The 13,183-nt window shown below is 47.8% G+C and overlaps 1 protein-coding gene across 1 annotated transcript in view; it reads left to right on the top strand.

Annotated features, from left to right (window-relative positions):
- The first annotated feature begins 6,085 nt into the window (after positions 1–6,085).
- The window catches only part of LOC119183907 (uncharacterized), a 73,305-nt gene continuing 66,207 nt past the window's right edge, over positions 6,086–13,183 (top strand). The window contains exon 1 of the mRNA XM_075874500.1: positions 6,086–6,174. Within this exon, the coding sequence (XP_075730615.1) occupies positions 6,086–6,174 (89 nt within the window). The remainder of the gene's footprint in view (positions 6,175–13,183) is intronic.

Genomic DNA, 13,183 nt, shown 5'->3' with positions numbered 1-13,183 from the left:
AAAGCTTCCTCTAAGCGCGACCGCTTGGCCGAAAAGAGTGACGTCACGGAGGCATGGGAGCAGGCCTGAAAACATTTTTCTAGGTGACATTGACACAACACTCGACGCTCGACGGTGCCTTGGAAGTGAAAACATTAGGCATAGCATTCGGAGGCATCACGGCCTCTGGTTGGTTGGCGCCACCGCACGCTGTTCGTAAAGTTCGTCGAGGCAGACGCCATTGTACGTAAACCTGTCTGCTAGATTGCTTTCTCCCCGATATCGCTGCCTTGTTGGTTACGGGGCTCACTTTTCTCTTCCTTTCTGTCTTAGAACCACGTTGTGGAAGCACGAGGCCTGACGTTGTCCTGCAGGTCACTGTGGTCGGGTTACGGAGGTATCCCACGTACCTTGGGAATCGACGTTATGTGGAGGGAAGAGGACCATTTTTTACTTTTTTTATTGAGCGACAAGTTATGAAATGATGCTAAAAAATGTACGAATGTTGCACACACAGATATGTTGAACAGTTTCAGATTTTTATACGACCAGCTGTTAGCACTTGCGCAACGATACTAACAGGAACATGAGTAATAGCAACGCCAGAAACGATAAGCTGATATGAAACGCCGGTGCCTGAGAGGATGGTAAACCTGGACGCTGCTGCATACATCAACTTCAGTGCGTGGCACCTAAGTACAATTTACGTTAACTTGACCTGACGGCTGTATCTGTAAGTCGACGTGACGGCTGTATGTAATTTTTATAAAATTTGATAGCCATCACTGTATACCAAATAGACACTTTACGAGCATTATGGTTTATTCGAAAAGGAGTTCCGAGATCTCGCTTGGCTCTACGGTAGGACACTTGCTTGCCACGCAGAATGCTGGGGTTCGATTCTGGCCGGTACTCTAACATATTTTTTTTCTTTTCATACGCCGGGTGCCACACCGGAGATGTCAGGTTTTTCTTAACGCTCACAGGTTAGAATTACCCATGTCTGTAGTCACCGTTCCTGTGTTGATGATGATGCAACATTTTTATTCGTGAAAAAAAAAAGAAAGGGGATATTGTCAAGGGTGGTTCCCCCATTCCAGGACACCAGTGGCCGCTGCAGCTCACCTGGCTTGATATAAACTGTAATCAGCTGTGGCACATACCCGCATACCTGTGGTACACAACCGCGGGTGGGTATGTGCCGCTGTCTGGTGAAACGTGTTTGATGACGTACGCGGCGTGATTGTGACCTTATTCATGTGTTGACCAGTGCGTCATATTTATCAAACCAGCCTACTTTCTCATACTAATTTTGGTTAACGCCAAGTTGAGTGAATGATCACGAGAGCACCCAGTCGTAAGCGGCTAGATAGATACGCAGATATAGACGCGGAAAGTGCTTGCAGTACACCATAAACTTATACGTTCTGTCTAAGAACGCGTCTTCTGGCACTCGGAGTATCGTCAATGTGGATGACTGCGGGGAGCCAGCTACCCTAATGAGATTCGCCGAACTGGAGCCCTCTGTCTGGCAGCGGTGAGATGGACCTTGCGATATGGTGCTGTGTTGTGGTGATTACTTGGTCTTTTCTTTGGCTTTACAGGCATCATTCCATCAGTGCGAGTTCAGAGAAGCTGGATTGTTTGTGAGTTAGTGAGATCCCCTATTTGTGAGTGTTGAGTGAGTCAGAGGGATCACCTAATTATGTGCGAGATGCAGGACCAAAGTAAAGGGGTAATCATGTAGTTGATGTAAAGGCTGATGGATGATCTTTTGGCTGTGAGTAAGCATACTTACTCTAGCAGTATACTTACTCTAGCAGAGGCTAGCAGGTTCAAAGACGAACCTATAGTTTGAGAGCTGCGAAAGATGCTTCGTAAGGAGAGAGGCCACCGAAGGCCTGAGCGAGCGTGATTAGGTGCTCTGCCAGTGGAATGCTATAGCGAAACAAATGTCTGCGATAGACAATCTGGCACAGACTTCAAGTGAGGTTGTCGTGACGGTGGATATTGCTAGCGATGTGAAGGACACCAGGATGAGGCCAGCACAGTGTACTGAAGAAGTACAGAGTGGGGAGAACTGTGCGGTTGCAGACAGCTCCCAGGAATGCGAGCAAGATTGTTCGGAGGGAAACCGCCGCAGTGTTATTTAGTGTGTTAAGCTTTTCCAACAGTCTAGCCTGAAAGAAAAGATCGTTTTTTCGAAAATCATTGAGACTGCGCAGGTAAGACCACAAACAAAAGCTGTGAGAGGGTTGACGAGCTTGAGATGCTATCGGCAGGCTCTGAAATGAGCCGCTAGAAGCGGCGCAGACGAAAGAGACGTCAAGGAGCCGCGAGCGAGACAAAAGGTACATACGTGTGTAAAGAAAGGCTCGTAATATCTGAGCGTAGCAAGCCAGGACTAGGCGTTTGGCATCGGCGTCACAGTTGATTAGCAGGTGTCCGACCTTCCGGACGACAAAAAAAAAAAAAAGAGAAGTGGGTTGTTCGCGAATTCAATCACGTGGAATGCGTCAGTTCTCGCGTTCCATCTACAGCATGCTTCATGTGGCACGTGGCTAAAGGGTTAGCACGGGTGAATCGGTCCGACATGGCAACAAAGCTAAGATTTTTTTTAAAAATCCGCCAAGACCACGACAGCTGCGTGTACGATTGAAGAGTGAGGGACAATTGAAGCGCACGACACAGGAATTTCTTAAAAAGCATTCTTGTTTTTTTTTTAATTTTTGTTTTGATGCAATATTCCTATATGTTGTCTCCGCGGCTGGTTTGTAGACAGTTTTTCACTTCTGAGTTTTTTAAGCGTTGTAAGTATTTAGTTAAGCTGTTAAGCGTTATGCGGAAGCAGTGACCCGCATAACTCAGCCGACTGCGTCAAATTAGTTTTATTTAATACACGAGCATGTTAGTCGTGATTCAAGATTTCTACGGCCGATAATTTTGAACAAACAAAGCCGAAGCATGCGTGCTTCGGGGCTCTTTGTGTGGCACGAAGTTGTATAGCCTCTTAATTGAGTAAATGAGCGTTGTTAAAAAAGGTTTCAAAATAAAACCAAAAGCTGATTTAAAAATAATCATGTTTGAGAAGCATTTGGTGCAGGGTTTTTAGCACAAAACTAACGCAGGTTTTGTCAGGTATTCCTGAAAAGGCATCAAGCGTTATTTTCATTGCGTGCTGTTCTTTGTGAACGTTTAGGTTCAGACGCGTGTTAGGGGAGCTTAGGTTACAAGGATATAGGCTATGGTTAGGTGTGTGTGAGTGTGTTAGCGCTCTATGAATGAGAGTATGGTGTTGAGAGTCCTGTGCGCTCTTTAAAACATGGACCGATATGAGGCTACATTCAGTAAATGAGCGCGTAAGTACGTCAGGTTTGTTCCCTTTAGGATGACTGCCAGTTGGGTGTGTTGGTAAAAGTTCATGATGAAACAATCGCAAAAATACACACACTCGGAAAGGACACAGACAAGTTCCCTCCCCTTTCATATTTTAGTGAGAGTTTGTGAATCATCTGATCACATTAGCTGAGTCTTAGCGCTTTACCGAACGTTGAGGACGGTTAGGGTGCGCGTTTTGTGAGAACGAAGAATGAGCACAGGTATCTTGTGTAGGTTTCAGGCTGCTTTCGTGTGAAAACCATGTAGTTGTTTGTGTTTCATGAAGTCATCAAGTCAGCAGATATACAGGATAGTGTGGATAGTAGGAGGGGGTTAGTTTTGGATGAGCTTGTTTGTGATTATCTTGGGCCAAATAGTATTTGCTTTGGTGTGCTTTTCTTGAACGGCCGATCGATCCATCTTCAGTAAACATCTCCAAATCCATGAACATTGTAGCCTTGGTGGCACGAAATTCCGTAAAATAAAGTGAGAAAAGCAATATTTTCATTTCTTTGGATTTCTTGAGAAGCCAGGAAAGTTTTAAAGCGAGTTCAAGGCACCCGCCTGCGGCATGACATTGTGTTGTGTGGTTCGCTTTGCCTTTGTCAATCGTTGTAAGGTGCTTTGAGAGTTGGTTGCGAGTGGGCAGCTGCAAGTTCCAAGCCAGGTCATCGTCCTCGTCACCGGACATTCTTTCCATGCCCAGCGGTTGGGAGCGCTGGCCAGCCGAGATTTTCCTGGTAGCAGAGTTACATTCGGCTGCGCAGTTCGTCACGGCAGGCGTGCGAGAACCTGTCTGCAAAAATTCTGTCACCCCGATATCAGTGCCTGGTGGAAAGCACGGGGCACAACGTTGCCCTGCAGGTGGCTCGATATGCACAATGCATCCGAAAAATGTTTAACGAGTTGCCAGTCGGAAATTGCAGAGGGGAAGATGCGAACATTTTCTTTTGTCGCGTCGTCATCTGTGAGCATTCCGAACCGATGCAGCCAGTCGTCCACTCATACTGGTTTGACCCACCCGTTCCCTTTTCAGAGCCACACATTGTGATCAATAGACAGTGGATGAATGGATGCTATGAGCATCCCCTTTATATCGGGGTGGTGACGTGCGTGCCACCAGTCTCGAAAAAAAAAGAAAGGAAAACTTTTTTGTTAGCCTATAACCTTATCTACTCCGATAAAATCCATCTCATCATTACAAAAAGAAATATAAGTTTACCGTCAATCTCTCAGTTTCCGCAGGTAGAGCGGCCCCATATTCCTTTTCTCTATTTTTCTTCCCCCACTACTCTGTCACCTGTGGAAGGCTCCGAATATTTCGACCACTTGGTGTTCTTAAACGCGCACCCAAATCTGAGCACGCGAGCCTACAGTGTTTCCGCCTCCATCAGAAATGCAGCCGCCACAGCCGGGATTCGATCCCGTGACCTGCGGGTGAGCTGCAGAGCAGCTAGACCACCGCCGTGGGGCTATCGCAAACTTGTGCTGTTGTAAATCCGAGTAGAGATGTGCATGGCCCGGTCCGGGCCCGATACTGTTTGCTAGAGGTGGGCCAGCCCGGCCCGATGAACGACGCAATAAAGCACATGGCAACCAAAAAAAAAATGAAAATGCATTTATTAAAAAAAAACAAGCGTGCCGTCCTTCCCTGTAACTTCTTTTTTGTATACAATAAATATTTTTGCATAGGATATGTATACTATAAAGAACAAAACATTTACGAAACATTTGCCAGTTTTTTTTATGTCTAGTACATATCTGTACTGTTCCCCCAGCCCTTCGTGTTAAAAGCTGTGAATTTCAGCTAATTAACCCAAACACACCCCAACCATGAAAACTATGCCAAAGCAAGCTTTTTTTTTTTCACAAAAAGTTTACTTCACTCCGGAGAAAGCACACGTATGAACAACGAGAATTCCGACACATCATCTACATTTTCGGCTTAATTCGGGCTTTTCATCAGGCCCGAGTCCGGCTTCAACAAGGAAGCTCGAGTCCGGCCCGGGCCCGAGGTGAAAAGACGTCGGGCTGCTCGGCCTGCGGGCCGGGTCGGGCTTTCGGGCTACCCGGAACCCATGCACATCTCTGAATCCGAGTGGTGGTGGTGGTGGTAGTGGTCAGAAGAGGAGCCCGGTCGGGAGCACAGCGCAGCGCCTTCGGGAGAGTTTGCAATACAAGAGCGCCCCCTTGCTTTTTACGCGTGAAAAACACCTGTGTGTCAGCTTTCCCGCAGCATTGTTTAGCAACCAGGGGTGTCGCGCCGAGGCTACTCCTATAGCGCTGCGGATGCTCACCCTACCTCATTCCAGCGAAAGTGCGAAAGAACCACAAAGGAAGAACCAGACTGCCGGAATGTCATGACTCATTGTACGTTGAACCCAAGCAGACTGGGTGAAAATGAATAAAGGCAAGAGTTATTGGAGAACGAAAAAAATAATAAATAGTTTGCTGGCTGCTAGCTGGTTGAAAACTAAGCTGTTGGCGCATGCGTCGAAACTATTTTCCGAAGAGTCGACACGTTGCGGTGGGCGCCACTTGGCTGCCAGGCCACAACCAAGATTCACCTGGCGCAGCTCATTCCGGCTTTGCAGCGACAAACGCATTTGCTGTACGCGTTCGCAACGAAAACTGGAGGTGTGAACGTCCGGGAGCCTCGTAAACGAACGAGAAAAGCGACCCTCGAGGACCTGCGAACCCTCGGCTGCGTGTTGCATAGTCCTGGAGCATGAGCTGCGGCCCACCGGACGACAATGGCGGCCGAAAACGAGACTTCGACTGGGAGCGCCTTGCTCCCTTCTTCGATCGCTCTTCGAGGTGAGGCTTTCAACGAGACATTGACGTCGCCTATGCTGCATCAATTTAACAACTGCAACAGCTTTTTCAAGTGATAACAGCGGCCGCCGATTAATTATGGGTCCTATGCGTAACGCATTTGGGGCGTCTAAAAGGGATGGTGTTAGGGTCGCTCCTAAAACGACACCTCGATGCTGCCGCCAGTCACTTGTTAGAATCAAACTAAGAAGAGTACACCTGCACGGACTATCATCTTGAGAGAGCGTGCATGCTCGATAAGCCTATCGACGTTCTACCTCGATAAGCGTCCATGCAGATTGGATGACGTCATTCAGTTAGTGCTCGATGCGGTGGGTGGTTCCGTATTGTCATTACAGGAGTGACGTTACACGACGGTTTTAAGCGAATTGTCTTCCGGTATGTCTATGATGGCTTTTTTGCTCTGCTCGTACATTTGCGCCGGCAAGAGGGAACACGCTTGCACAAGTTACTTCATCGACGCTCATTTTTATCGCAGCTTTCGATGTCGCACTGCTCGCGCAGTCGCTGCCGCATAAACTCTTGCCGAATTTATTTCTCCTCTGGCGATGGTGCGCGCCACGAAGGCTGGCCGTTTCACCTATGCACACCAAGCAAGAACGCGCTGAGAATAATAGTATCCGCTGATTCCGAAACCTTGATATCAGTAGGAAACGCCGTAGTGGATGGCTCCAAAAATAGGTGGTAGTGGCACGCCTGCTGCATGAAACAGCGCACGTGAGCTCTTCCATCCAGAGGCCGTGGTAGCGGCTAGAAGAGGAAAAAGACACCTAATTTCTGCAGCCCGGTAGAGAGCATCCGAAAATATTGACAGTGTTATGTTTGACTTGCTTCTTCGTGAAAATTATGTCACACAAGAGAGGCTAATTGACCAATAGCAGAACTCTGCAAGGTGGCTTTCTTTTTGCGAGGTTGCTTTCCAAAAAAGGAAAAAAAAAAAACGTCCAAAGATTGCTTTTCTCGTTCGCTGTGCTTTTACATATCCTTTTACAGCGAAGGCACGCGAGTGTGACAAAACGACGTTTTCCCGCCACACTGAACAGTTTGCAAAATTTAGGAAGGTGGCTTTCCTGTAAGGTTTCATTCCCAACCTCTCGTTCATAGACTGCTCTTCACGTTCGCTGTGTTCTTGCCTTTCCCCCCTTCCTCACGAAGGACAGGTCCTATGTAGTCCACCATGCAATGGCTGAGGGTACGTTTTCTTGAAAAAACGCTTTGTTGAATGCGTGGTAGAAGGAAAAGAAAAATGCACTATCTACGTCAGCTCTCGTGGTAGCACAGCTCAGCAGCGCCGGGCTTTTTCTTGTACTCGCGTGCCTTCACTAGAATTCGGAGAGGTACAAGCACAATGAGCGAGAAAAGCAGTCTGCGAACGAGAGTTTTTCGTTGAAAAACGAAGCCCTACAGAGAAGCCACCTTGGAGATTTTTGCAAACTGTCCATTACTGCGCGACGAACCCTCAGATAGCGTGGTGGACGAGGGCCCTGCCGCTCGTAAAGAGGAGAGCGAGGTGGGGGGGGGGGGGGGGGGAGGCAGAAACACAATAAGTGAGCAAAGCAGGCGTGAACGAGACCTTTCGGTTGAAAAACAACTTTGCAAGTTAGCCACCTTGCAGATTTCTGCAAATGGTGAAATGCCTTCGTTGAACTAATTGCACACCACTTTGTTCGGCTGCAGAAAACGACGAGGAAACGGGTGTGCATCTGAAAGTCGGATGCTCGTCAATATTGTTTTTCAGTTTGTTGTCTCTCGCCTTTTGGCCATCTCGAATAGTCGCGTTTCGCATTTAGAGGTGTTCGGCGTCGGGAAATGAAAGGCAGGACAGGCTGACACTGGTCGTTGTATATGTGCAGGCGAGATTGTTGTATTAATGCTCGTAACATACAATTTTGTGCATGCGAAATCCATGATTTCACTGCGCGGCGCATCGTATGGGGGCTTTGGATTGATCTCGAAGACGGGGAGAGGGTCGTTACTGTGTGCCTAATAAAAAAAAAAACGTGCTGGCATGTTTCGGCATTACGCTTCTCTTTTCATGGCCGGGCTAGACTGCAAAGAAGAGCGCGCAGGTGCAGTCTTGTGTGTGTGTGTGCACCTGCGCGCGCAGGTGCACACCTCACATCTCATGTGACACACACACACACGCACACGCACCTTGAAGCAAGCGTCACTGTGCGCGCGTGCCGCTCCTCTTGTCTGGCTGTGTGGAAGGTTTCACCGCCGAATCCTTGTCATGTTCCTTCTCATTCTTTAAAAATTCCTGTAGTGATGAAAGCTCGACTTCGCGCGCAAGCTGAAGAAAAATGAGAACGGAGACAGGAAAGATCTGTGGGGTTGAACCACCTCGCGGTTGGCTGCGCAGCATGTTCGGTGGACGCACTTATGTGCTTCTTAAAAGAGAAAAGAAGATAAAAGTGAGCTCCGTAACTGTCTGCATCTTAGTGCGACACCTCCACAGTAGTCGCTCACGAGGGATGGGGCTAAGGATCAAGGGATTAAAAGTATAGACAGGGAGGAGGAAGGAGAGAGCGTGGTGCAGGGACAGCGACACCCAGAAGCAAGGAGAAGATAGGAAAGATGGACACGGTCGCAGGAGTCCGAGGACGGGGCACCACTCAGCGAGAACTCTTGTCGGGGGAATTGATTTTTAAAAAGAAAGGAATGCTGGATTCTATGCCAACCGGTTGTGCGCTCGCGATCTCCAATGATGGCGTAGCTCTTGTCAGCGGCAGGATATGGCGTAGGACGAGCCAGTCGTTCAGAGCTGCGCTGTCGTCGGAAATCGCGGGGACACAACTGGTCGGCACGAAATGGGGGTAGCGGTTAGAAGATGAGAAAATGCACCTAATTTCTGCAACCCGGTCGGGAGCATGGCGCAGTGCGAAATGCAGAGAGCGAGTACTGTCGCTGGAATTGGGAGAGGGGTAGGGTATTAGCCATGTTTTCGTAACATTCGAAAATGCTTTCACGTAACCACACGCGTGGCCTTTGTATTTCGTCTCTGTCGACAAGCGGCCGCCGAGGGTGCTTGTCCGACCCACAAAATCCTTTTCCAGTGAAGGAATTCTTTACGAGCCACAGGGGCCTCGTCCTCCACGCGATCTGAGGGTTGGTCGCACAGTAATTGTCGCAGGAAAAGGTTGTAGTCACACTCGCGTGCCTTCACTGGAAAAGGTTTGGTCAAAGCAGATCGAGTGAGAAAAGAAGGCTGGGTACGTTTTTATCATTTTTTGTTGTTGTTCTTGGAAACAACCTTGCAGAAAAGCCGCCTCGCAGACTTCTGCAAGCGGTCAATTAGCCATCTGGTGTGACGTAATTTTCACGAAGACGCAAGTCAAACATCAGACTAAATATTTTCGGAGCCCTCCACTACGGCGTCTCATAGTGATGTCATGGTTTCGGGTTGTAAGAAAGCGCATGTTATTATTAATAATCTCGGCAAGTTCTTCCTTCGTAAGAATGGATAACTAACTTTCGCTTGCAATAATTGCCTTCTCACCAGCGTTTTGTTGGTGTTAAAGGGCCAGTAAACAGCCCCAAGGTCCAAAAGTTGTTGTAAAGAGAAATATGCGCACTTTTACTTCGTGAACGTGCTGCCGCAAGAATTTTGTGAATACGTGTTATATTAGGAAGTTACAGGGGCTAGAACATCGCGTCCAGCTGATTTCAAGTTTTCGCGCGGCCTCGCTACCCTTCTCCTAAAGAGAGGGGAAGGCGGGGCCCATAGTCGTGACTCCGCCCACTTCGGCAATGTGACAAGACGTCCGCGATTGACGTCATCGGCGAACTTGATCAGTCGCAAGGCACTTCCGCTTGCTGTGATGCCTGGTTGTTTACTGTTTACCCGGCGCCGATGCTTCTCCGCCACCCAGTCGCTCGTTTTGCAGCAAACTAGTTTAAGACTCGGACATGAAGGTGGCCCAATTTTGTTGGAGTTCAATTATTTTAGAACAGGCTGTCGCGTCATCTGGAAACAACAACACAAAACACAAATAATCTGCCTAATAGTAGATATGCTGCTCAACAGGTGGCGCGAACATCTGTTCACTCCCAAATTCTTAGTCAGTGAAGCCTCCTGATTTCAATGCATGGAGCCTACGGGGAGTTTCGCAACTCGTGTGATGGAGTAGCAATGTCTTAGCTGTGGTTCAGTGGCTAGAATGGAAAATTGATGAACGCGCTGGCTAGCGCGCAACGCCTTGGGAGGAAACCGCCAGATGGCGCTGGCATACGTTCGCACGTCACCCAGGGTGGCGATGTGCTACGCAGAGACAGCAATCAACCACGCGCGCGGGCAATGTGAAACAATTAAAATATTTTTTGCTCGTGCATGGCTTCAAATGGCGACATAGAAAATATGTTAATTAGCTTCTGGAAAACTGGATGCCTACGCAAGTGCGCGACTGAACTGAAATATCGTCAGGTCGAGGATGCCGAAATTGAGTGCGTGATGGCACTGAAACATTTTATCAATGTGAAGTGGTAGAAGAGTGGGACGATGAACTCAATTGTGAGCCGTTGCTTGCAACAATTTCCACGGCGAACCATCATTTCCTCAAGCACTAATCTGTAAATAAAGCCCTATAATTTTTCGATGGAGGCCGAAATGTTGTAGGCCCGAGTGTTCAGATTTGGGCGCACGTTAAAGAACCCCAGGTGGTCGAAATTTTCGGAGCCCTCTACTACGGCGTCTCTCATAATCATATGGTGGTTTTGGGACGTTAAACCCCACATGCCATCATATCATCAAAGCCCCATCATTCAAAACGTCATACTCAGAGACGAGAATCACCAGTGTTATCTGGACGAAAACCTTTTATTTTTTGCACACAGGTCATACAACGCATTTCCGAGTAGTGGCTCACTAATTGTTTACGAAAATTCGTTCTTAATAATTTGTCGCACGTCCTTTTTTATCCCCCCCCCCCCCAAAAAGAATGTTTTATAGTTCACAAGCGCGCCACAGGACATTGGGCTGCAAGCCTAGGTTATGCGCCTGAGCTTCAGGTACTTCCTCTTTTCACAGGAAGATGCTCGCTCCTTTCGGAGTACCTTTGTGTAAAAACGCAAATGGATGAGCAGAAAAAACTTGTTTACTTGATTAGTGAGGCTCGGACCATGTTGAGCGCAGCCCAGTGCGACATCTTTTTTTTTCAAGCGAGAAACAAGCTTTTTGAAGCTGTCACTGTGAAGCTCGTAGCTTAACTATTTTGAACAAGTCATATTTGCAAGATGTTTCAGCGCGCGAACAAAGGAAAAAGGACAGGGTAGACAGAAAGAGCGCTGACTTCCAACCAACTTTATTTCACAGAGTGGCAAGAATATATACTGCTAAAAAGGATGATAACAGAGCATGAAGGTAAAATGCAAGCCTAATCTACACATCAGTAACAAAACACGTGTGACGGGTCCTCTCTTGCCTCAAAGCCCAGCCAGGTAATCACGTTCAGCCTGTGATAAAGCAACCGATGATGTGCTCACACATTTATCTCCTAGCAAGTGCATTTTTTCGGCTTCGATAATTTCTCGGGTAAGCTGGTTCCTGTGCCTCGCCAATATTGAACACTGATCAAAGAGAGGGGTGCACCCACAATCTCGGCAATGAATGCCAAGATGCCCTTGTACCACATTGTGCACATTGTTTTGGTGTTCTCAGGGGCGGTCATTTGTGCACCTGCCGGTTTGCCCGACATAGATGCACCCACACGTCGGTGGAATCAAGTATACGACTCCCACTGCGCATGGGACGTGGCGTGTCCTGTGCGCGACAGAGCACGAGGCAGAATTTGCAAGAGGTGCATTGACCCGTTTGCAAAGCCTCTGCAATTTTTCCGGTGCAGAAAAAAAAACACAAGAACGTTTGCGTCTCGAGCAATCTTTTTTAGCCTGTGTGAGACGTCGTGCACGTAAGGCAGTACGACAGGCCGGCTCTTTTTGACACTGTTTCGCTTATGCGGTTTGTCGCCCCGCTTCAAGACAGTGACAAGCTTTTCCGCCACCGAAACGAGAACATGCGCGGGGTAACCAGCTTTGGTAAGCCGCTCCACTTGTAGAGCAAAGCTGTGGTGTACCATGTGGGGGCAGGACTTCTTTAAGGCATTGACAAGACAAAATTGGTCAAGCGGGGCATTGCTAACCTCTGCCTTGTCAATGCCTTAAAAAAGTCCTGAACAGAACAAAACGACGACACAGAGACAAGAAGGACACGAGCGCTAGTGTCCTTCGTGTCCTTCTTGTCTCTGTGCTGTCGTTCTGTTCTCGCGATATAGCTATCGCCATGTTTGTTGAAACCTGGTTTAGACCAATCGAAGAGCTGTGTGCTGCGTCACGTCGTCGATCGCCGAGTTGACTGCACGTGTAAGAAGCATTGGTGGGCTAAGGCAAGGAGCGCGGGGATAGTTTTTAAATGCGAAGCATTTCTTAGCAAACTTCGGCGACATTAAGCGTATCTATCTATCTAGCCACTTACGACTTTAAGCTCTCCTGGCCGTTTCGATAATGGTATCGATGCCAATATCAGTATTGTATAACATGAGTATAAAGAACATATTTGACTAGTCATACCATGAAAATCATGACACGCCTGTCATGACTGTCATGATTTACATGTCATGGTCCTGCAGCTCTTGCGATGGTTTTGTTCACACGGCATGTTGCAAAGCTGGTATGGTATGGCATGATTGCAAGGCGAACACAAGCGAAAGACGCTAACATAAAAATCATGACATGCGTAGTATGTAACAACATGACTACATGCCACGCTCATGATGCGCTCGTCACTAGCGTCACATATACCAAATTTGGTATTACGGGACTTGCATGAATGACGAAAGTATGATACTGGTGCAAACATGATAAACATGAGATGCGTGTAATGCAACAACGTGACTACATGCTACGCTCATGATGTGCTCGCGGCCGTTTCGGCAGCTTCACATGTACCAAACTCGGTGTTACGTGACGTCAATGGATGACGAAGGTATGTGACTGG

The sequence above is a fragment of the Rhipicephalus microplus genome, chromosome 9 (genome assembly GCF_043290135.1).
Source record: "Rhipicephalus microplus isolate Deutch F79 chromosome 9, USDA_Rmic, whole genome shotgun sequence".
Classification (NCBI taxonomy): domain Eukaryota; kingdom Metazoa; phylum Arthropoda; class Arachnida; order Ixodida; family Ixodidae; genus Rhipicephalus; species Rhipicephalus microplus.
This window is presented reverse-complemented; position numbering and strand designations above follow the sequence as displayed.